General features: G+C 39.1%; 1 protein-coding gene across 4 annotated transcripts in view; it reads right to left on the bottom strand.

Moving 5' to 3' along the window:
* Window positions 1-23701, bottom strand: part of ppp2r5eb (protein phosphatase 2, regulatory subunit B', epsilon isoform b) — a 39245-nt gene extending 15544 nt beyond the window's left edge. The window contains exons 1-2 of one of the 4 annotated variants that reach the window (XM_072366138.1): window positions 23302-23701; window positions 15116-15276 (exon numbers count right to left, since the gene is read on the bottom strand). In XM_072366138.1, coding sequence (XP_072222239.1) covers window positions 15116-15272 — 157 coding nt within the window. In that variant the 5' untranslated portion in view covers window positions 15273-15276; window positions 23302-23701. Of the gene's footprint in view, window positions 1-15115; window positions 15280-23093 lie in introns of all 4 variants that reach the window. The other 3 variants (XM_072366137.1, XM_072366136.1, XM_072366135.1) reach the window with 3 other exon arrangements.
* Between the last annotated feature and the right edge of the window lie 467 nt (window positions 23702-24168).

Raw genomic sequence — 24168 nt, forward strand, 5'->3', positions numbered from 1 at the left:
AACATATATTTACATTAACAGCATTTTCACCATGTCCATGGTCGGCTTTCTGTAAACATCTTATTTGCATGTTATAGCCATGTTATAGCCATGTCATAGCGTGGTTACCCAATCGCTGCCCCAGTGTCTGCAAAATATCAGAGAACTTGGTCCATTATTACAGGCCCATTAAGACGTTCTAAATCACAAGCTGATATCCATTTAGGATGGTAAGAATTAAGTGTTGATCAGTCAAATTAGAGGTTATACATGTTATGAACTGCAGTTTGTTGAACTGTAGGTACAGATTTAACATTTAAACCTGACATAGCACACTGAGCTCAGTCTAAGTTCTACTTCCCAATGACTGCATAATATCAGTTGATCAAAAAGCAAAAAACTGCAAGCATACCACCCAAAATTGAAGGCAACGGGGTTCTCCCAAATCAAACAATACGGTCAAACAAAGCTGTCTGTGTCTTTGCACAGTACAGAAGAGTACAACGCTATCAAAGTGGAAGTAACAAAACACAACGATGCATAAAACAAAACAAAAAAGTAAAAAAAAAAAAAAAAAAAGACCTAAAATATTACAAATAACCTGCACAATTAGTTAAACTTGCCCTAATAAAACACCTACACCTGCTTATATTCTGAGGTTGCACAGATGTCCTACTTACACCATCCACACGTGTAAATTTGTTATTTTCAGCCTTTTAAAGTTGATCACTGTACACAGTCCAATTTGTCCCTTGTCATTCAACTTAAATTGGAGCTCATGCCTATAGTGACCTCTATCACAGCAGCCACAGTGGCCACTGGATGAAAATCATGAGTGCAGATGCCCATTTTCATCAATCTGTGGAAAACCATTTGTAATTTGGAGGATTATTGTGACTATGACATAAAATCTGGTCAACAGTCCATCTTAATGTATGAAATTCATTCTGATGGCTGATTTGGGGCAGTGGAGACCACAAACAATCTGCAAAGCTCATCTGGACAGCAATCAAAGACCAGTCACAAAATCTCTCATTCGTTCATTCGATATTTCACTGTTTACAAATCAGAAAAAAATCAAATGAATAGTCCCATAAACACAAGCAACATATGAAGAAAACTTTTCTATCAACATGATTATTCTGAGATACTTTACGAGTGTGTCCCTGGCCTGTGGAAACACTGATGCACTGCTCTGGCTTCAGCCTAACCCTGATTTCCTCCTCCCCGTTTGCATGTTCTGTTTCTCTGCTTTGGAACAGCAGACACTCATCTGGGCTCCCCTGGCAGAGGAAGAGAGAAGTCACTGCTGCTTAATTAATGGTGGAAAGAAGCCTAACAAGTCACAGCACAGGAGAGAGCAGTCAGACGTCTCCCCACAGGAATTCCTATAAGTTAATCTAATAACTGCATCAACCTATTGAGCACAGTGTCAAAATCCAGCAGCTCGCATAAGTATAAGTCCACCTAGAAAAGCAGCAAGTAAAATATTGTTAACACACTATAGAATGACGGCAGCACACACAGGCAGAAAAAAAGAAGCAAAAAGAATGTTTTTCTCTAACTGCCATTGAATGGCATATGTCTCACATTACAGCAGCCTCTGATTATTTCAGTCATCAAAACAAAGAGCTCATGGGAAGAGCCATAAGACTAACTGCTCCAGTGTGATCAATGAGAAAAACTCAGTGGCCTCTCGTATTGGCAGCGTGTCCACACTAACAAGAACTTTTTCTTAAAAAAGGCAACAACAACTCATTTGGTCACTTTTCAGTTGGATCTGGACTACAATAACAGGTGTCAAACGTGCAAGAGAGCACATTCAGAATCGAAGAGCCATGCTTTCGACAAAGAGGTTGTTTAGATCTGGATCAAACTGACCAATGGCTTTGGTTCATCTTCTGAGTGAAAACATTATTTAGGGTTCCGATTTTTTTTCCCCCACCTTTACAAAACACAGGAAATTACTGCAAGCTCTAGCCAAAAAAAAACCCAGAGAGATAAATTAACCATTGCAGCTGTTAAACGAGACAAGACCAAGACTCCCCCCATCCTTAGCTCACCAGTGACAAAATTCAGCACATCCAACCATGTTGTAAAAAGGAAGAGCTTCCATTCACTACATATACGTCACATTCAGTTATTTAAAAAGGGAATTTTTGATAATCAATAGATCGTTCAGCCCACAGAAATACCCAAAATATGTTTTTCTTTCTGGAAAGGATTTATATTAAAAAGGGGTATTTTGGCTCTGTGCTTAAAAGAGCAGTTTAACTTTATACTTTTGCCCGTGTAAAGTAAGACTTTACTTAGACAACTTACAGAATATACCGGGGGGGTTATTTCAATGGGAAATGTCAGTTTGTGAAAAGAGTCCTTAAGAGTAAAAAGGGAGTCATCGGGTGAACCAAACCCATCCACAAAGAATGTTTCTGCAAACAAGGAATAATGGATACAGGCTACAGATAGAAAATACAGCAGTGAAAAAAAAAAAAAACAGAATATATTGTTGTAAGGTGTAACGTCAGAATAACCTCACACCAAAAGTGCAGCCAGATCCCCCATTTCAACTCACATCACAGCCTTAATTAACAGTTATTCGTATTAAGATGCATGTGAGCTTTAGAAGGTTTTTATTTCTACATTTTGTGGCAGGTAGATAAGTGATTACAGAACGTCGCTGACATTGTTACGGGAGAAGAAAAAAATTTAATAAAAACAAGTAAGATGCAAATACAACCCATTTGTGTTCTATTTGTCTTTATATTTATATATTATCAAAAACTATCATATTTTATATATATATATATATATATATATATTCAATGGAAAATAGCTCACTGCTGCACTCACAGATGATATCATTTTGCATGCAGCTCTTCAGAGATTTTAGTGGAAACAAGTCTTGGAAGGGAAGCAGAGAAAGGTGTAAGGTGAGAAGGAGACACACTCTTTAAGAACAGAGAACCAACACACACACGCACACCAAGTGTCAAAGGGAAAGCCCCTCGTCTCTAAAAGCAGTGAACATGTGTGACGAGGCGAGTGGGTTTGAGTTACAGCATGAAAGAGAGTGAGCAGCTCCAACAGATGGACTCAGCAGGTGACTGGACCCGTGTGAAGGGTAGTTCATAGGATATTTTGTTCTGGGTATGAAGATATTATGTACTCTATGTACACACACTCTCCATCAAGCCCACTGACTGCCATCGTAAAGCTATAAACAGGCAGGACTGGAGATTAGTAGAATCAGGAAGACGCACAGTGCTATTGATAGAGGAATGTTGAGTCGCTGTGGGCACAACCTTTGCTCTCCTCGCCACCGCTGGTGGCTTCTTATTAACATTATTTACACAAGATCAAGGTGTTTCTTTTCAGATACACCCTCTTTAACTGCCCTGCACAGTGTCAAAGTGAAAAACATCAGTTAAATGGGACCTCATCTATGGTTATTCAGGAAATTATGATTTTGTCATCTGCTAAGGGGGGACTCAAGGTAGAAGCTTACATTGGCGTAACTACTGATGCAATTTGATGCTAGTTGTACTAGTACTAGTAACCTCAAGGCATCGTAATCTTCTAATGCAGCAAACAAAAGAATTAAGAATTCAAGCACAGATGTAACTTAATCAAACTGAAACAGTTTGTCTTGTTTCCCCTCTGCAGTTTCCCAGAGACAATACAGAGCCTGCAGGCCACAGAGGAAGACATTACATAAGGGATTACTGTGAGAAGAGACTTTAAATGCTGACTGTCAGAACATCTGTTCTCTTTGGTCTTCAAATAATGAGGACAGTCATGACCCAGCAACATGGCTACCATCAGCTGTTGCTACTAATCACCACTGCAAACTGGCTCTCAACCAACAATTGCACTTTGTTGACATACACATGTATACATATACACACACATACACCCACAGCCATGAATGATCCACATAAACATTTTTAGTCAATCAAAATTTTATTGAAAGGTCTGTTTGGGGTGGGGGAGGTGTTGGTACTCTGTCTAGAAGCAATTGCATCTACTTACATTTTCAACTATTGTAATTAAATTAGAAGCAACAGAAAACTCTAGTTTTCCTCTCTAACTCACATTCATGTTCTGGTCAGCTGTCATATCGCTCCTTGTTCATTGAATTAGCTGCAGCGCATTATGATGACATATGATCATTATATAATGCTCATATACATGGTCTCCTCTCTGTGCTTAAAGCAGAGAAGCAGAGACAGACTACACAGAAAATAATGAAAGGACCCAAGGCATGCTTTTCCAGGTTTTCTGGCTGATCTGCAGTCTTAAGATGATGTATCTTAGATGCCACCCAAATAGCATACTGGCATACGTTTTAATCAGCAGTCTCAAACTCTCGCATCACACTTTTTTCTACAACCTGACCACTTGCAAGTCATACTTCCAGATTTCCTTGTATGGTCAAATTCTCAAGGCAGTATCTTTAGCTGGAGTGTACACATTATCCAACATGACAGTTCTAACATCAAAGGTTTTGCACGGGCAGGAATAAGTGATCCAGAGCAGAGGACTTTGTTTTTGATAGATCTCCAAGAATATATGCTTTTGGTTGAGGGAACAAGTTGTTCCTTTCAGCTTCCCTGCAGATCCAGCAATCTTGGAGTCCAGTGTGTGCAGATGGTTTCCCTGGCCAGCAACACGGACACGGAAATGTTTGAATTTGCTCTCTACACTTTACGTATGACATTTCTACAACGCTGTCTTTGGAAGGAGACTGAAGCTAAAAGTTGAGGCTGTTCCAATAATAAAAGAGCACGAGTCTGAACCTCAAGTGTTGAGTGAAATGGTTTCAAATGTCTGTGTTATGTTGGCATTTGATGTGCAAACATACATTTCAGCATATCATGGGTACAATGACTGAAATGGCAGCTCAACACTTACTTGTCTAAATACTTAACAAAAAAATAAACTGTTCATGGGACAATCGAAAGTGACCACAGTTTGCATTGTGTACAAAAGCCATTAGCAACTTATCCTCAGCAAGCAACAGGGGAATGTGTAACCATCATTAAATTCTCTTGTTTTTAGATCAGTTGGCATTTGACCACACTAACCACATCTGCATCTATTAGCACAGGAGTAAGGTGAAGAACTGAAATGTGACATAATCCATAATGTTGCACAATTTCTCCCTTGTTTACGATTTGTAATTTCCCGACCGGTGTAACCCCTCATAGTGTCTGTACACCTCTTGTTTTCAATACAAAGCTTCACAAAAAGAAATCTCTTACTCTTTAAAAAAAAAAAAAATGCAAACCATTTTAATCTAGAGGTACCCAAGATCAAGGATTGAATGACTGGAAATGATTATGCCACAAAAAAAAAAAAAAAAAAAAAAAACAATCCACTATTTGCTTTAAATTGCAACTGAATTGCAACAAAAAAAGAAGTTTTAGTCGAGCGGCAGCCCGACAGAAAACAGTAGCTTGTCATTTTGTAAAATGTCGGTCTGCCAATCTTTACTGGTGCTGCACTGGTGCATGGTGCTGTGGTCATTGGAAAGAAACAACTGCTCAACTGGATTAAAGTCCACCAAACCTACAACAAGTTCAGCCATTCACACGAGTTTGACTTTATTGGTCTGAAATTATTACTTTTATTAAATTTTTTTGCTTCATAAATGTAAAAAACAAAAAGCTCATCACATAATTACTTACTATTGTTGAATGCTAAATCCTACTAGAATTTCACAGAAATATGAGTAATGCAAAAGTCAGACTTGACATTATAGGTTCCGACCCAAATATCGAGGTCACTTTGTCAGAATCAACCACTATAATCATTCAGGCTGATATATAAATAAGAAACTAAGTAGCATTTTTTCTTTCCTTTCAAGCACATTTCAATGGACTAGTAAAAGATTCTTCCGATAAGTATTACTTAATCTCCTTGTATAGAAATTACTTCTACTATTCAGACCAAAAGAAAAAACCTTAAAACATCAACCCCCTCTGATAAAACTGAACCACAGTGAGTATGTGCGGACATCAGATGAACCAGATGTAAGGTAACATTCTTGTAACAGAATTGAAGTCAAACTCTGGTATCATGAAAACACACAGTATGCTGTTAAATCATGACATGAAGAGGTCGATACCCATTAGCCAGTGAATGGTTCCAAAATGCAATAATATATTCATCCAATGTACAAATATTCACAAGCTGAGTGTAGGTAAGAGGACAGGACCTGTGTAATGGAAAATCTCAAACATATAAATATATATTATGACCCAGATACCCCCACCCTCATCTCCATGTTCTCAGGTCTCATTTAAGCATGCTAGCAGCTAGACGCCAGGCTGCTGTCAATCATTAACACATGCAGTCGTCCTGGGTAAACTTTGCTCTCTGCTACTGTAGCCAACAACACCACAGATGGCAGAGCTGTGGAGGGCCTTGTCACTTTCACTCTGGTGTTTACGCAACAAAGGGCCACAAGTACTAAACACCCAAGTTATACCTCACTATGAAACAAATCTAAAGTTCAAAACAAAGCATTTTTATCATTTCCTTTTGAAGCACTTAGGGCTGTTGCATGTTAGTCTAAAGAGCATGCTCTTTAAATCCCAGTGACTCTAAGCCAAAGAGCAACTTTCGTAAGGCCAAACGCACACTAAAGTCTGACAGCAACATCCTCCAGTTTGGCTCATTTTGAATTTCTGTTGATCAACTACGAAACAATTCTTCACAGGTTCCAGAGGTCCCACTGAGTAAAACACTGCCTGCCAGAATGAAGTTTTCATTCATTTTGAATACAGAATAAAATGTGTATTATCTGTTGAGTGTACAGTTCCTAATGTGCTACACATAAAACAATAAATACAAATAGATAAGTACTGAGCTGCTATGTCCACTCTATATCCATCCATTTTCTACACCCACTTAATCCAATTCAGGGTCACAGGGGGGTGTGGAGCCTATCCCAGAGAGGCCCAGGCCAGGATTTGAACTAGAAACCCTTTTGCTGTGAAGCGACAGTGCTAACCACTGTGCAGCCTTTAGCTGCGACTGTATACTACTTAAATATGGATACTTACTTGTTTTTACATCGAAGTAAATAAAATTTCTGTTGCTTTTGGATTGATGGTCAGAAAGAAAAAAAAAACTTTAAAACATCATCCTTAGCACTAGGCAACTGTAATCAGTAATTGATGCGAAATAGTATAGAGTAAAATAACTTCAGTGTGCACTGTAAAGGGCACTACATTCATCTACCAGCAATAATCATATGCACTGAAAATTAAAACTCCCCTAAAAACATTGATTACTTAATAAAATTATTCATTTTCAATCCATGAAAATACAGTTAATTTATCATTAGAATGTAATATATGCGAAATATCACGTTCTAATATTTCTGCTTAATACAGCAGAAAAACGTTCTCATTTACCTTGAGTAATCTGTAAGAGAAGTCTTTCTGACAATAGGGTTCTTTAATATCTAAAGATTAATTTTATTTACAAAACATGCAGTGTATTTCCAATAAGTGACAACCAGGCCCAGCATGTGCAGATCAAAATCAGCTAGTACCAAAAAAAATACAGCAAAAGAGAAACAACATATTAAGAGTGGGTCCACTTATTTAAGAGATGAAGACTTTTCCACTGATCCATGTCAGAGACTGAACATCTCTGCATCTGTCTACTTCCTCACTCCGATCAGACGTTAAGGAATGTAGAAAGATTGTGGTGAGCCCCAACCTTTAAACTGCATTTTTCACACTACACTCCCCACCACCACTAAGAGAGAAATTCTCAAATAAGAAAGAAACTTTTAAGGGGAGTAATAATAATGGTCCCTTACAAACAGGCAAAGAAGAGCTTCTCCAGTGTCTGGTCTTTTAACAAATGTGTGTCAAGTTAAACTGCATTTATTTTGTTTATAGATGTCTAACTATATTAATTTTCTATGCAAGTGCACAATCACTCCAGAAGTTTTCTTAAGTCAGACACTGTTTTAAGGGCACTGGCTCAAAGTCTGATAAGTAAAATCTGCTCCAGGAGGCAGTAGCAGGACTGATCATCTGAGAAAGTTCACACACAAAAAGCCTTCTCTAATCCAGCTGAGAGGCCTGAGACACTTGCAGATGTCACGCAGCAGGAATTCCACCCGCTGTGAACCCCACCAGACTCAATTAAACAGTGCAACATAGGTACCTGTCCTTCACTTCTGTTTACACACAAGCATCAGCTACAGTGTCCAAGCCTAACAGCCAAGTCAAGCATGACTGTTTGTGAGGTGTCGCTGTGCCTCTATCTTGTTCTCTCACAAGATTTGCCTTATCCTAAATACAACTAAATTGAGGGGTCTGGATTCGTCTACATAAAATCTAGCTGTGGTTTAATAAAAGAAAAAGAAATTAGAAATGTCACTGTTTTGATACTAAATCTGAGGTATCTCATAAGAAATAGTAGTTAAATCTTCAAACATTAACTACACCAATAATGAATCGTGATTCCATCCCCGAGCATGCCGAATCCTGATTAAGATCGTTTAATTCTATCAGAGAAATGGTAAAAGCTAAAAGAACTAGGCAATAAAATGATCAAGTGAGCAGCTATTCTAATTTTAATTTTAAAAAATTAAAAACAAAACGAAACTTATCCTTCCATATTTTACAGGCTTAGGAATATTCATTTCCTTAAGACACGTGTAGCTGCCTGCAGTACAGAGTGAAGCTCTGCAGGCTACAACCTCTCTTCAAACTACAGTGAAGCAGCAAACAAACATTCTTCCACATGGAATCATAATGATAAAATGTTCACTTTACAACACCAAAGTTTCTATTACAACTCCAGTCTCTTATAAGTCTTCCATTTCCCACTCACACATACATATACTCACAGACACACACACGCAAGACCGGCTACCCCAGAATTCACAGGCTAACTTTACACTAGTTGCTCCAACGTGACCAGCAACGTACACGCCCACAACACTCCATGAGAACTGTAACTTACTTAATCAGATTTCCTCCCCCCGTTACAATCCAACAGCAGAGACAGTAATGAACGTCGTTGTGAGAGCTGATCTGAGTCAAACATGTGGACAACAGAGGTTTAACAAACCCAAGCTCCTCTTCTGACTTGTTTGTAGCAAGCGCGGCTGGAAAAATGTAAAGAGACACCTTGTGGATCAGGTTTCTCCTGAGGGGTGGACGTGAAGGGGAGGGAGGGCGAGGGAACTTGTCAGTGGGCTTCATTGGCCAAACAGAGTCCAGAGGAAGCCAGTAGAGAGAAACATGGGCGGGCTGGGTAGCATTGTACATCTCTCTCTTCTATTTATTGCTCCTATCTTTTTTAAAGCTCACTGCCCATGGAGGTCAGAGACTGATCAGTCCTCCTACACAAGCCTGAGACATGAGAGGAAGCTAATTCTGGCTGAAAATGCTGACAACACCTTCAGCATGGGATGATATGGCCCCATGTTAGTCAGGGGTTGCAACTGACATCAGATATGTAGTCTTACCAGGCTGTTTCTGTCATCATTTTTCACATTTGTAACACTGCCTTTGACAACAGCAGGGGTTATCTTGTAAAACATTATGAAAGCTAATTGACATCAGTGTAGAAGGAGAGGGGACAAAAAACACTCAACTGATTGGAAGAGCCTTGTGTTTCAGTCAAATCTCTCTACCTTCTTCATGCTGCATGCAGTGTTCTGCAGATGTATGTTGGTTCATGAACCTCACCAAAAAGCTTTAAAGGGGAACTCCGGTACCTTTAAACCTAGACCTTATTTCTGGCATGATATACGTTTATCTACTCACCGAGAACAGTTTGGCGAAAGTCAGCATCCTTCGGAAGCTATTTAGATAACTCGCGATCCATATAACGGAGTGAACAGGGCAAAGACGGTGCAACCTCTAAATAAGGCATTATCTGTCTTTATTTCAGCAATACTTTAAGACGAATGACTGAATGAACGTGTGCTATAGCTCTGTTAGCTCATAGATGCTGTTATGTGGCCATTTGCAGCTATAGGAGAGCTAGCGGAGGGATTTTTACACAGGCACTCAACTTTTTTTTAATAATTGAAGGTACACTGATCCTTTTGCCTTTTTAAAATGGTATCCAAATTATTGCTGAGATAAATCTGCTGAGCCTGGTGTAGAGCCTTTGTTATGAATTGATAGAGTGTGTACACAGAGAATTCCTCAGAACATGTGTCATCGTCCCTGGGATCTCCTTAAGGAAACTGTGCCTTCCTCGTCTTCCTCTAGGTGTGAGCTGATAGCCCAATTCCTGGATTTGTTCAGTGCAAAGTGAATTACCAAGTGCCTGTTGGTCCTATCTGGCTGCAGCCTGACCTGTGACTCCGACTAACCAAAAAAGAGAAGGAGGAAGAGGAGAGAGTGTGTGTGATTCGATTTGTGTACCCTGATAATGTGCTTTAACAGTCTGATAAACCTTCAACAATCCAGCTGTCCACATATACACCCACCTTCTGCTCCATACACGCTCCATTAAGGCAGGAGGTACACGCCGAGCGATTACAGAAATGTGGAGGAAAAATAGCAAGAGAAAGATAATTTATGTAGCCAACAAGGAAAGACTAAAGGACAAGCAGAAGAACAGGAAAAGAGAAAAAGGACAAGGTGAGCTCCCAGTCAGTTAATAACATATACGCACTTCCCTGTCAGTTGCATAATGCAGAGATTTGAGGCAGAAAAGCATGTCAGTAAAAGAAGAAGAAATGACAATACGCAGTCTCTGTGTGGTGTACCTTAACTCCACACTTTCTTTGTGGTCATCTGAAGTTAGCTTTGTTTGTTCTAAAATGGCCCATTTCATTGATTAATTCCATTTGGATGTGTGGTGGTTTAACGGGGGACTTTTGGCATTCATCACAGGGAGCCTGCTGTTTATCTGTGGCTTGAAGCTCACAACAGGCAAGAGGAAGAGACAAACTTAATCCTTGCTCTTCCACTAGGTTTATGTGGACATATATGGGAGTGCAGGGAGACTCAGAGGTTAGAGTAGTTGTCATATGACCAGAAGAAAGCTGCACTGATTACAGTCCTGGGAAATAACATAGAAACTCTTTTATAGAAACTCTGGGACATGGTGAGCATGTAATTCAGCAGCAAAGGATAAACAGAAGGAAACTTTTCAGTAGAATTACTGGTAAATTTCAACATCTCACAGCATGCTTGAGTTGTCAAAGTATAACTGTTAATACACTGAACCAATTAGTCATCTTTAGCCTACTTTGTTTACCCAACAAATTAACGCAAGTCACTGGCTGGATGAACAAACCTAGCAGGCAGCAGCTCTTTTCTCCACAGTTACAAAAACAATCTGCGTGCGTAATGCACTTCACCTTCAGACCGGTGCATACAAATGGTCCTCAACTGAAAAAAGCAAGTTCAAAATGCTTCAAGTTATATTCAAGTATATCATTCATATCATGATATTGATAAGTATTAATTCCTGTACACAATTACTGTACCAGACAGTAATTCCATCTAATATAGGTACCAACAGCAGCTGTGTGTAAAATACTAGCTGAGATTGGAAGTAGTTGTGGTATGGCCAGTTCATCCAACCAAACTGTTGCAGGTGGCTTTCTTCACATCCAAGAGGTCAGGGTTTGTAGAAAAGTGTTACTTTTTTTATTTTCCCCCTCAGGAGAGGACCTCCAGATCCCCCATTAGTTACGCATCTTTCCAAAGCGATGCTGCTATTTTAAAACAAATGCGGTCATGTCTTTAACTGTTTGTGATTAATTATGCAAAGCTGCAGCAGTGTGTTCTCGTTGAGGACTATTTACAGCACGTCAATTAAGAGAAAATATCTCAATCCAGCCATAGTCACTCAAAGACTATTAAAACAAGATCTAATTTGATAGTTAATGTTCAGTTTAACACAGCTCTAACTTCCATACTGACCAGCCAAAAGCTGTTTAACAATACGTTTATGGTAGTGAGGTGTGTGAAGGAAGTGATGACAGCTGAGGACTAAACTGCAGTACTATATTGCAGAGTAGCATTTAGATCTAGTTAAGCTTCTTTCCACCTAAAACCAAAGGCTATATAATTGATGCACTAATGTTATTAATTCAAAATGCACAGCAGAGAACGTAGTACAGAGGGCAGCAGATGGGGAGTAACACCTCGCTGGGAAATCTGTTATCAGTGTTTCAAATTCAGAAGAGCCAAAGTCTGTTAAAACTAAACCACCAGCTGAAATCACTACAAAGGGCTAAAAGCAGAGTTTCAGTAGAGGTGGTGCCGTGTAGGACAGAAGACTGCGACTGTACTACGGAGGTGAAAAATGTGAAGTGTGAATCTGTAATGCTCAAGCACAAAAAAAACTGTAAGAATCACCAAAATGGACAAATCAAACTCCAACAAGAAGTGACAGTATTTTATCTTGTGCTTGTTTCACCACTGATATTGTTCGCAATTGTTCGTTGCACACTTGAATATCGATAACGTTCAAGAGAAACTACACTAACAAAAAAAATACTGACTGAAAATGTTCAGACACTTTCAAGTTTTCCAAACTTTAATTCACTTTAAGAACAATCTTAAAATTGCCCTAATTCAATGTTCTCATCAGTCTACACTCACAATTATCCACAATGGCAAAGCAAAAAGGGGTTTTAAATGTTTTATTACATTTCCATCATTTTCTACCAAAGGAAATATCATTTACTATTCCCAGCTTCCATTCCCCATTCACAGCCATTTTCAGGCTCTTTCACATGTGCACAACAAATTTCAGGATCAGAACCTCACTGGGTCACTAAAGGCCATGAATGTGCTGGAAATTGTGGCCAAACAGTTCAATGATCTCACGTCAGGTGAAAGAATTTACTTCTCATGTCTATTCAATAAGATGTATTTCTGGCATGTTAGTTACATTGTCCTGTTGAACATTTGAAATGCTGCAGAAAGATTTGTGTCCATATCCTTGGATCTGTGTCTTGATAAAAACCCTTTCAAACATTTTTTTTTTCCTCACCCAGACATACATCAGGGAAACCTTAAACAGAGAGACACATGTGTTTCCATATGTTGTCCAAAGAAATCTATTTGGGACTAGTAAACTCAGTCAAGATCTACAATGTTTCAAGGACTAGTAGTATGAAAAGGATGCACCAGAGCTCAACTGCGAGCAAAAATGGGTCTAAATACTCTAAATGGAACACTTACAACTCTTACATACAAAACACTTACACAACACTCCACAAATCTGTTTTGCCACATCAATATGAAGTATATTGTGCACAATGAGGGAAAAAAACTAAATATAAAACCCACTATAAGATGAATTTTGAAAAAAAAAAAAAGCATATGTGGAATGTTGGAATTACAGCTAAACCAAGCTGCCTGCAATGATCAGCATCTGCGCAGATCCAGCCATATCTTAATAGACTGATAGTCTTGCAGCACTGCACTTCTTAATGTAATGCTTTCTCTCTCTTTCAACGTGTCATCAAAAATTTTAATCAGCATTTGGGAAAGAATTTGGATTAGACTCAGTGCAAGGTCACTCAAGATATTAAGGAACTTGTACTGATCAGGACGTCTCTGATAGGAATGCGATTACCAGGTGCCATTTTCAGAGACTGTTCAAGGGTGGTCGTCAGGTGTACTGCTGAAAGCTGGCAGAAGCCATAATTACATAAGGACATTAAAGGGCAGAATGTTATTTAAATCTTCCCATAACACATTATTACCATTATAACTCTATTCAAAATTATCAACAGCATGTCACTTTAATTGAAAAGTAACTAAACAAAAGGTTTCCATGTGAAATCGCTTTTGGTCAATTTATTTAATTTTCCCTTCTTTATTAATCTTATTTCTATTACTTTTGTATATTGTTTGCAATTGACTTGTGACTAGATTGACCTTTTCCATTCCTAGAAGTGAATAAATAACTTAGGACACAATGTATGATGTGATCCTGGGTATTTCTGTGGATGACAGTGCTGCTGTGTTCTGGGTATTTTTTAGGTTGAAATGTCTTGAATTGGTTGATCCGTTTTGACAGCTGAATTTCTAGTAAATATGTGAACACAAGCTTGCGGTTTGACTTAATTGACAGAAACGTTTTCCAAGAACATCAACAGTTAAAGAATCAGAAGATTAAAGATAATGCTATCCCACTGGAACAGAGAGAAAAAGTCACTGCGTTTTATCATCATCGAGAGGATTTACCTGTCGAGGCACATGTCTGTAACAAACTGAAACATCTATAGCGTTCAGACTGGGCAAGTACAACCAGACTTTGTATGGATTAATAGATTTACACTACAAAGTAATTTTAGCAATTCTGCACAAATTTAGAAAAAAATACAATAAAAACAATACATTAAACAATATACTAAACAATACAACCAGAAAAAAAAATATTTCTGTGCTAAAGTTTAGCTAATTTGCTAATTTACAAGCTAAACTAAAACTACTCAAGTATCATGCAGCAAAACCAAAATGCCTTCATTTTAAATTTGAGTTAATTTCCTAAAGTTCCCATCAATTGTGTTAAATAAATTTTATAATAAAATAAACGTTTAACAGTCATGGAGAGAAATTCTGTTTGGTTAGAATAAAAAGCACAAGATCTCAGTGGGACAGAGATTAAAAGCAAAACACTGAAAACTAGCGTGTTCTTCTTTCTGCCGTCCGCTTCTTACTTTTATACAACCAGAACAAGATAATTCAATGAGAGAGCTGAGATTCTTCATTTGAAATACACTCTAATATGTAACACACTTTGTCACAATTAGTAATAAAAAGAAAAAAAAGCTATTATTGTTATCAGAAAGAAAACGGGAATAGACCTCCGATTACTGACTACTTTACAGTAAAATTCCATGTGAACCAGTTCAGATGCATCAACAGCTCAATGCACTTGAGAGTTCATTCAGAAAGTTATTTAAAAAAAAAGGGGGGGGGGTAAAAGTAATGCAGTTAAAATGGATCAGTGTTTAAATAAGTTGAGCTCGATGATTTTATCTGATCTGTTCATAATAAACAGAACACAGAAACAAAGCTAAACGTGGGTCTCAGGAGTTACCTTATGACAGTTTTTACTTTGTTGTCACCGTCCCAAACCATAAGCTCCAACATTCACACATGTTCTGTCTTACCCTTGAGCAGCGGCAAGGGCGTGAGCTCTATGGGTTTGCCCTGAGAGCGGAACTGGGACGAACTCTGTGACCGCTTCTGCTTGGCCTTCCTGACAGACTTCCGTGAAAATCCGTCCACTTTGTCCACAGATGGAGATGTGGTGGGTGCCGAGGACATAGCCCTGCTGAGAGAGACACAAGGGGGGGCACGAGAGTTAACAGAGCACACCTGATATGCATTCGAGAGATATAACTTCACTGAATTATCAACCACACAATACTGACAGCATTGCAAAACTGAAACTGAGCTTTAACCAATGTGAGTATTTGAAGGTTGGATGTACATTTAGCAATGAAGGTCACCAATGAAGATGCCATTAGATCAAGTGGTTTTCATGCGATATGAATACAAGACCTCTGTTTATTTCTTCTGCTTCATTCCTCTTAAAAGTAACTTGATTATCGAATTCTGTCTGAAGACCACCAGACTGTATGGCGCTCAAAAGTATTCAATGCAAGATATCATAAACAGAATCTATACCTGAACCAATAACTTATGAAACCTTTATTCACAAGAAAGTAATTTAGGTTAGACCAGAAAAATCACTTTGGTATATTATTATGGTATTCTGCCAAATTAGTTTAACTTTACATCTATCAACATTGCATTCTACAATTATGGTGTGTTTTTTTAATAGTTGACAATACTGTTATTCTTGTTCATTGTTATCTCTTGTTTTTTATTCAACCAATTTAACTCACTGCAAGGGGTTAGCCCTAACCCTACTTTCAAGTGCCCCTACACTCAAAAGTACTACTAGTATGCAGGTAGATTGAAATTAAACATCCAGTACATACAACATTGCATACACGTAATTAGATATTTCATTAAACAGTAGCAATAATGGCAATAATCAAACCCAAATGCAAACATTTAGCATATCATTTCTATCATAATTTAGGGGTTGATGTTCTCTCCACTGAAGAGCACCAAGTTTAGATGTAAACCTTTTTAACAAAAGTCATATCCTTTCATTTTTATTAACAGTCCTCACTAGAAAACATCAAATAAAAGGGGAGGGAATTTAATTAAGGTCTCAACTAAAACATGGCTGCAGCACAGACATGGTTTCCTTCATTCTATTAGACCATCAGCATCTCTCTCACATACAAGCACATGCCAAGAAGAAAATACAGTTATCACCCGCAACAATGGAGGTGGTTCTGTGGCTTCAGGCCATCGCCACTGTGGGCGGAAGCTGAGGAAATGTCTACAACCGTGTGCTTGCCACCGATCAAGTGTAAAAAATAAAGAAAATTTGCACTGCAAACTACATTTTAACTCTTCACACAAATTTCTAAGAGAAGGTGCAGAACTATATTGCCAAATGGTTACTTGACACTAAGTCTGAGGCAGTGAAGCAAGATAAACACACACCATGTACATAAATTGGTGACCAAAGATTATCAATATAACATATTCAATTAGAGTATCATTCATAAAGAAAGAAAAAATGCTTGTGTGATTAAAAATATTAAAAAGTTGATTTTGCCATTAAAAAAAAAAAGCATATGAAGAAGCATCTATGGATGCACGTGAATCATAATCTAATCTAATTGTGAGGCAAGCAATGATTCACAGCTATAATTAATAATAATAAACACGATGTTCACAAGCTCGATGTTGGTCAGACAAACATGTTTACATCCACAACTGGTTGGATTAACACATTTACCGTTTGTTTTTTTGTTATGTTGTGTAGCTACATGTAGGTCTGTTTACCAGACTGGTTCTGAGCATCTGTTTAACTATTCATCTATAAGTTGATGTAAAAAGCATGTGTGGAAATATAGCTTAATAACAGGTGTTGAATATGGGCATTGGCTGTGGTTAAATGCTTTACTCGTGTGTTTTGATCTTCGTTTCAATGAGTCGCTTCTCCACCTCGCTCGAATACTACTGCTCGACTTCTTAGTCCTGAGGAGCTGGGAAAGAGGGGGGGAATCAATGCTGTTGGGAAAAACTAACTGAAAAGCTTATCATGGTCTTTACATAACAAACATCAATAACTTCTGACTATTTGCTGGCACGAGAAAAGTCAGATATGATTAAAGCAACTGGGACTCACTGGATACCAGAAATGTTGGTGCTTAACATCAACCATCCAGTAGGTGTTGAGAAAATTTCTTTGTGGCAATGTTGGGCAAAGAGGATGGTACTGTCATAGTCCGCATAACGCAGATCACATTACGAATCAAATCCCATTTCTAAAGTCACTGCTGGACAACAGTAATGGAGAACTGGAAAACTTGCTGTTATAGCACAGTTAATTTCAGAATTACAATACAAGTTAGGACATATGGAAGATTAGTGGAGAAACTGACATCAGGAGGGTAAAGATCCTGATCCATGTTCACACTAAATCAACTGGATGACATGAGGGTCAGAGAGGATGTGAATTACAGCTCTAGCAAAAGAATAGTTAAGTAGTAACATGTGAATGAAATGCTGCAGGCCGAGTTGGCTGCTTCTCTGCATGCTCTATAAAAATCACAAAGCCTTTGTGCAGTATTGCACACCAGGTCTTGTGCACAACAGTGAGGACAGACAAGCAGAGGCAATGGGCAAGCTCATCCCTCAGTAAATACACAGGCATCAGCCTGTAGCCTGAGGACACAGACAGCACTGGCTGACAGTCAAGGCCTTTTACAAATTATGGAAGGCTGCACGGAAGATCGTTGATCAGTTTTAAAAGTGATTCATGGTTGCCATACCAACATGGTGTTGATGCCATTTGACAGTAATAAGGAAAAGATACAAATCACGACTGGTTATAAATAAGAATCAGTTTCATTGATAGACCTTTTTTAAAATAAGCTTTGGACAAGTTATACACTTTTAAATCATATCATAATAGAAAGAGGACTAATTGAGAAAATCAACATTATATTGACAGAAGCTTATACTTATTTATACGTATTTAAATGAAAAGGCAATCAACAGAAGTCCACAGCATTTCCAGACAAGTGGATGACGGGTCCCAAAACGGTAAGATCGGCCTTGAAATCAAACTTCTATTCAAGCTGGTCAGCTTTCATGCAAAAGCATGTCATCAGCAAATTAACTCACACAGAAACAAAGACATGCAACTATGTAAATATACCTTTGATGTTTAGAACTTACAAAACCAAATTTAATTTAAAAAAAAAAAAAAAGAAAAGAAAAGAAAATACTGGTCAGAAGTTTTTTTTCTTCCCCAAGAGCAGACAGCAAACTTTCTTCACAATTTACAACTACAGATAACGACTCTCACATGACAACACAATTTCATGACTACAGTCATCTGTCAGCACTCATTGTCTTCGCTTTCCACCGAGCAGCTTACGATCCAGCTGTATCACTGTTGGCATCAGTGTCATTATGCGAGAACAAAATCACCTCCAGCAAAACATTTATCAATCTCCTTCTTGGCTGACAAGTTTAAATTCTCCAGCAGCCAGTTTGGCTGGTAACAAACCAAAAGTGCTGCTGTGACCTAAACTCTGGTGTGAGCGGACAAAAGCAAAACCAGAGCTGCATAAGAAGCACGGGTTGTTGGTTGTAAACAACATCAAAAATCAATTTTGCCATTCAAACTTTGACATCAGACAATTCAAATTTAACAAAGTAGTGAGACCAAATCATTTTTATTGCAAAGTTTTGTATTAAAAAAAAAAAAAAGAAAGAAAGAAAAACAGCAAAGTGACACCTGGACACCTGCTGTCTGTGTAACTGCAGTTACTGGACCAGACAGAGCAGACCAGCGTCTCTGAAAATCACCGTCACTCTGGGATTATGTGAGACTAATGCCTTTCAATGCAACAGTTCTGACGTCCACTTTTAAACACCACGCGGAAAATCTAGTGTTACATTATAGAAAATACACAATCAAATACAGTAAAAGGTTTCCCTCACTGACCATCCGTCACCAGGCACATCACTGTTCATTTCAAACTATTTAGCTGTCTGGTTGCAAATGTCTACTTTTCTACATCTCATTCGGTTTGGAGATGAACGTCATGGCCTTTGATCAGACAACATGCCACCAGGCACATTTTATGACAAAGCAAATGATTGATTTGAAGGAAAAGAGTTGGCTGATGAATTAATCATCACTAAACATGGTAGCTCTGTTGCTATATGTTGTCGATGCCAGCATATCTCTTATATTGGGGTACACATGCAACGCTACATCCTTATACAAATGTAATTCTCCCGCAAGTATGGCAGAGCTTCACAGTTCTTTGCTGTACTGAAAGACACATCCATTAATATTTACATCTTGCTAAGCAAAAAGGAGAGGACTCAGCTATTGACTCGACTTCTGTCCTTTACATCTCAAAAGGCAACAGCAAATAGAGCAGTCTGCACGTTAGACCTTCATCCACAAGCTAACTTCCCTTACCTGTGCAAAGAAGCACCGGAATCCCCATTTACAACCATTAGTCCCTCAATTCCAATCGTCCTTCAGACGACACAGCAAATGGTAACAACGCTCCAGTGCCGTCACAACACAAGCGTGAGAGCAAGACTATGCCGGCTGGTCAGGCGTATGGTACTCCAGCATCAAAGTCATCACCCTCCCGCATCTCTTACATAAGACACCAGATGACATACAAACAGGCTTGGGGAGGGTAGGATTAAAGAACAAGGAGGAAGGAGAGAGGCGGAGAAGGGGGAGAAGGGGAAGGGTGGGGGGGGGGGGGTGTACAGTGAGCAACAGACTAAAAGAAATGGAGGAAGAGGAGGGAGTGTTCGACAGGAAGTCAATGAACAGGCAACAGAAAGGTGGAGTGAAAGGAGCTGGTGTGAGGGAATAGAACAAAATGCGTGAAAACATACAGGGAAACACACATGGGGAGGGGGGACAAAGCTGGTACAGGGAAAGCTTAAGGGTTACTCCTGTGGTCCAAAGTTAAAATTCAAACTATTAAGGTCAAACTTTACAGCATTTTCTGCTTTTACTTCATGTGTCTGTAGGTAAACTCACTGAAGGTGAACTCAATAGACATCCAAAGACCAAAAGTTGATGTCAGTCAGCAAAAACAGTGAGCTCTCCTTTAGAAAACGTCATCATAGAGATGCACATGCAGCACTTAGAATCCAGAAAAAATGTCTTCTTTAAACAACAAGAAGTTTGCTTTGAAAGGTGAGTTTCATTTGAGCTTTAAAGCTATAGGCTTAAGACTGGCTTTGATCAATAATTTGGTCTATAAAATGGCAAAAAATAAATAAATTTAAAAAAAGAAAACAATAGTTCCTCTATCATTAAATCTAGATTTTTACTCTGAAACAAAATAACAAAACCAATAAACAATCGAATCTTTACATCTGATCATTTGAATGAGGCAATCTGTTTTTCTTCTTTCTCTGTTGAATGACTCATAACTTTCTGTTCTAAATAATACATCAATACTGAACTGTCCAAAGATTTAGATCAACCTTCAATATTTACGTCTTCATGCAGTTTCAGAGAGGAGAAAAATAAATTACTTATCATCAAACTATTTTCTGCTTTAATAAATCGGGAATTCTCCCAAGATTACTTGATGGGATTATCTAGGGGAGGAAATGTGAAGGGAGTGCAAAAATCAACCCAGAAAATAAAAACTAATATCTGGAACTTAAAATTTGATGCTATAGAATAACCTAAAATGATGGGCTGATACTTTCTCTTTTCCCAAACCTGCTCTCTCAGCAGTGTGCAGAATGCTGTTGAAAGGTGCAGCATAGCTAAATCATGACTATCTAGAAAGTAATAGAGATGCAAAGCTCTGGGTGGTTATCGGTAACTGTAGGTAGGGAGACTGACACATGGAGACACAATGGGCCAAATCTCCAAATCTTTCTTTCTGCTGGAAGGGATGCACAGGTGGATGCGTTGTTTCTCTCACTCTGAGAGGAATGAGTTTGACCAAACAGGAGGCTCCACCGTTACTCATATGAATAAATCGGCTCACCTCTCCACCACTGCGTTTCTTTTTGCAGCCAAATATTCCTTCTTATCGTTCTTCTACTGTTCCTGGCTAATTTCACTGTGCTGCACTATTACTTAGCAACACTCTGTTTTGTGAATACAGTTCAGAATAATATTCAAGAGCCTTGACAAGCAACAAAATGAGGCTTTTTCACACAAAAAACCTTGTCAATTTAGTTTGTATCATGCATCCTACTTGCCATTGTGTGTCCTACTGTGAGACTTTCACGCAAGCCCAAACAAAATCTAACAAAATAAAACTCTATCAAAGAGTCATTTTTTCCCGTCGTGGTAGCTGAGTACACATTAAACTAATTATTTGTGTCCATCTTTTCACACATGTTGATGCTTGAAATTCCAAAGAGGCGCAAAGAGCATCCTTCATGGCAACTTAAAACTATTTAATTTCCCCATAAACTGATGATCCATATCAAAGCAACATTTTTCTCCTGCACTATTGTTTCACATACTGAAGCTAAATCCGTGGCAAGAGGATACTCGTCTCAGAACAAATCATTTCAGAAGGAATCCCAGATGAACCATTTCAAACCCTCGGACAGCTCACTTGTTTAGAAAGCGTCCTTTTGCAATTACTGACTGAATGCTGCAATCTGACCACATGAGTCATTCATGGGATAATTATGCCCATACCATCAAGTACAAATGAACTCAGCAACTTTTAAACTCACAATCACATCCATACAGAGCTGATAAGGAGGCAGTTATTACACCAGTGTCATCATAAACACAGCAGACTTTGGATGCAGACTTATCTTTGCCAGCACTGGACCTGCCCTAAACATGGTGTGGCATCCTAAAACATTAAAGATCACCAAGAATGAGAACACCAAGTCTAAGAGTGTGACTTCCCACAACGCAATGCAGATGCCTTAGCATGTAATATCATTATGTTACACTAAGCCTGTGGCATGTTACAGGACTAACACAGAAAATGCATAGTGAAAATAAAAGTAAAGCTCACAGAGTAATCTTATTTTATTCAATCCAGCAAAGTCTATCCAATATACTCCACCAACACCTACATTCATTGTGCCTGTTACTCATCACCCCAGCTTTTACACCGTCAACAGTGTTGTTGATGATTTCTCGGACTGAACACATACAGCCCAATATGCTGAAATAATGTTGGTCTATGTAAGAAAACATGTAAGACCAGTGGCGTATAGGAGTCAGGGGATAGAGGGACACAATCCCAGGAAAAGTCATTCAAAGTTCATATCTGATTGTCGCCACATGTGTGAAAGTTGACTTCACTTAGCAGGGAAGCTGAACCTGACTCATACGAGGTTCACGGAGTATTTCCACTCATGGGGATTAAACATCAGCATTTACTTTCGGCAAACCCAGTCATGACAGAGTGCTTAATTGAGACCAACTCTGCCTTAAAAGATCGGTCACTTAGCCACTACCTAAGCCAAATAACAGGAGGATAATAATATCCATTCACTATTCAGTTAGATGGAATATATTTATTGTTATCAATTATTGCAACAAAGTAGGCGATCAACTACAATAGGTCAAAAATCAAGCCGTTAAAAGCTGGCTTTTCAGCTTGGCCATGTTGGGCCTGTCAGTAGCAAACTTGACAGCGCGATAGCCGTACTAACGTTAACTAGCTAGCAACGTTAGCTTCCAAATCAACCCTAAAATTGCATCGTATGACCTTCGCTAGTTGTCTCCACGTAGTGCATGAAAAAAATCAAATATCCCAGATATGGAGACAATCCAGCATTTTATTCCAGAAATCTCAAGCTTTATATCAGAAAACGACATTTTAGGTCGCTAGCTAACGTTAACGCTACGGCTATCGCACGCTAGCTCAAGTTAAGCCTGTAGCCTTAGCTTAATAGCCGCCAGCAGCTAGCTTTCTGTGCATCCTGCAATGGAAACACAAAAAGCTCATCTAAAACAATTAATAGATCAAATCTAAATTTAAAAGTGTGCTAATGAGATAACATTACCTGGGCGGGCTTGGGCGATCACCCATCATCCCAGATGTAAATACTTGGACAGTGCTAATGCTGCTACTGTTAGCTAGCGCTCACAGACTGACACACCGACTGGAATGGGAGACACACACCGTCCCGAGTCCCGACCCGAGTCCCGACCTGAGCCCGACAAGCTGCAGCCGACCAAGTGGCTGTGAGCTCTCCAGTCGTAGTACTTTACCTTGATCCTCTGTGGTTCGCAACGGAGACGGCGGCGAGGAGTTCTCCTATGTTTGGATACCTATCTAGGCTAACTGTTTGGCTGCCTCCAGCTCGGTGCGAACAGCCTCTCCCCAGCAGCGACTGAACAGCAGCAAAATCTCGGCCTCAAACAGCCAAACCCACGAGCACCTTTCCTTCCAACGGAATAACCCTCAAACTCCCATTAAGAACAAAACACGGCTATATAAAACGATTAGTTTCACGCAATTACATTCCTGTTACTGATTTAGCGGTTCGTCTTCCACAACCCCTTGAATTTTCGTGTTTTCCGTTGCTCGTTTTCGATTCGGGGCTGTTTCTTTTCAGCCTATTGTCAACACTGCTGGGTTGAGACCATGGCACACATAACAGAAACGCACCATAGCGTGCTAGAAGCGTTCACATCGACGTACGACAGTGATTGGGTGTTGAGAGCAATATCAACGGATATGATTGGACGCCACGCCCTGTCAATCAGCTCAGAGGGAAACGAGTCTTTGAATCTGTTGGTTAGGTAGAGAAGAAGGGACAAGGGAAGAGATCGAGGCAGAAAGCAAAGCGATGTGTGTGTGCGTGGAGTCTCCTTCACACAGCGTGCCGGAATGAGGATAAACCTGTCCGAGGCCCAGCCCAGCGCTTCTACACTCTAAACTCTCACTTCGACGGCCCGAATGACTCAATTTTTACTGTAAATGTATTACTATAATTCAGTTCGCCTGAGCCAATGCAGCAGTGCGACGTAGATGTGTTGATTTCCGTGCAAGACCCGAGGTTAGAGTGCAGTATAACAGGAAGAGTTACATAACAATCATTTTTAGGTCTTGTGCTTTGAATGTACGTAGTACTG

Source organism: Leuresthes tenuis, unplaced genomic scaffold (assembly GCF_036924035.1).
Source record: "Leuresthes tenuis unplaced genomic scaffold, fLeuTen1.0.hap1 SCAF_15, whole genome shotgun sequence".
Lineage (NCBI taxonomy): Eukaryota > Metazoa > Chordata > Actinopteri > Atheriniformes > Atherinopsidae > Leuresthes > Leuresthes tenuis.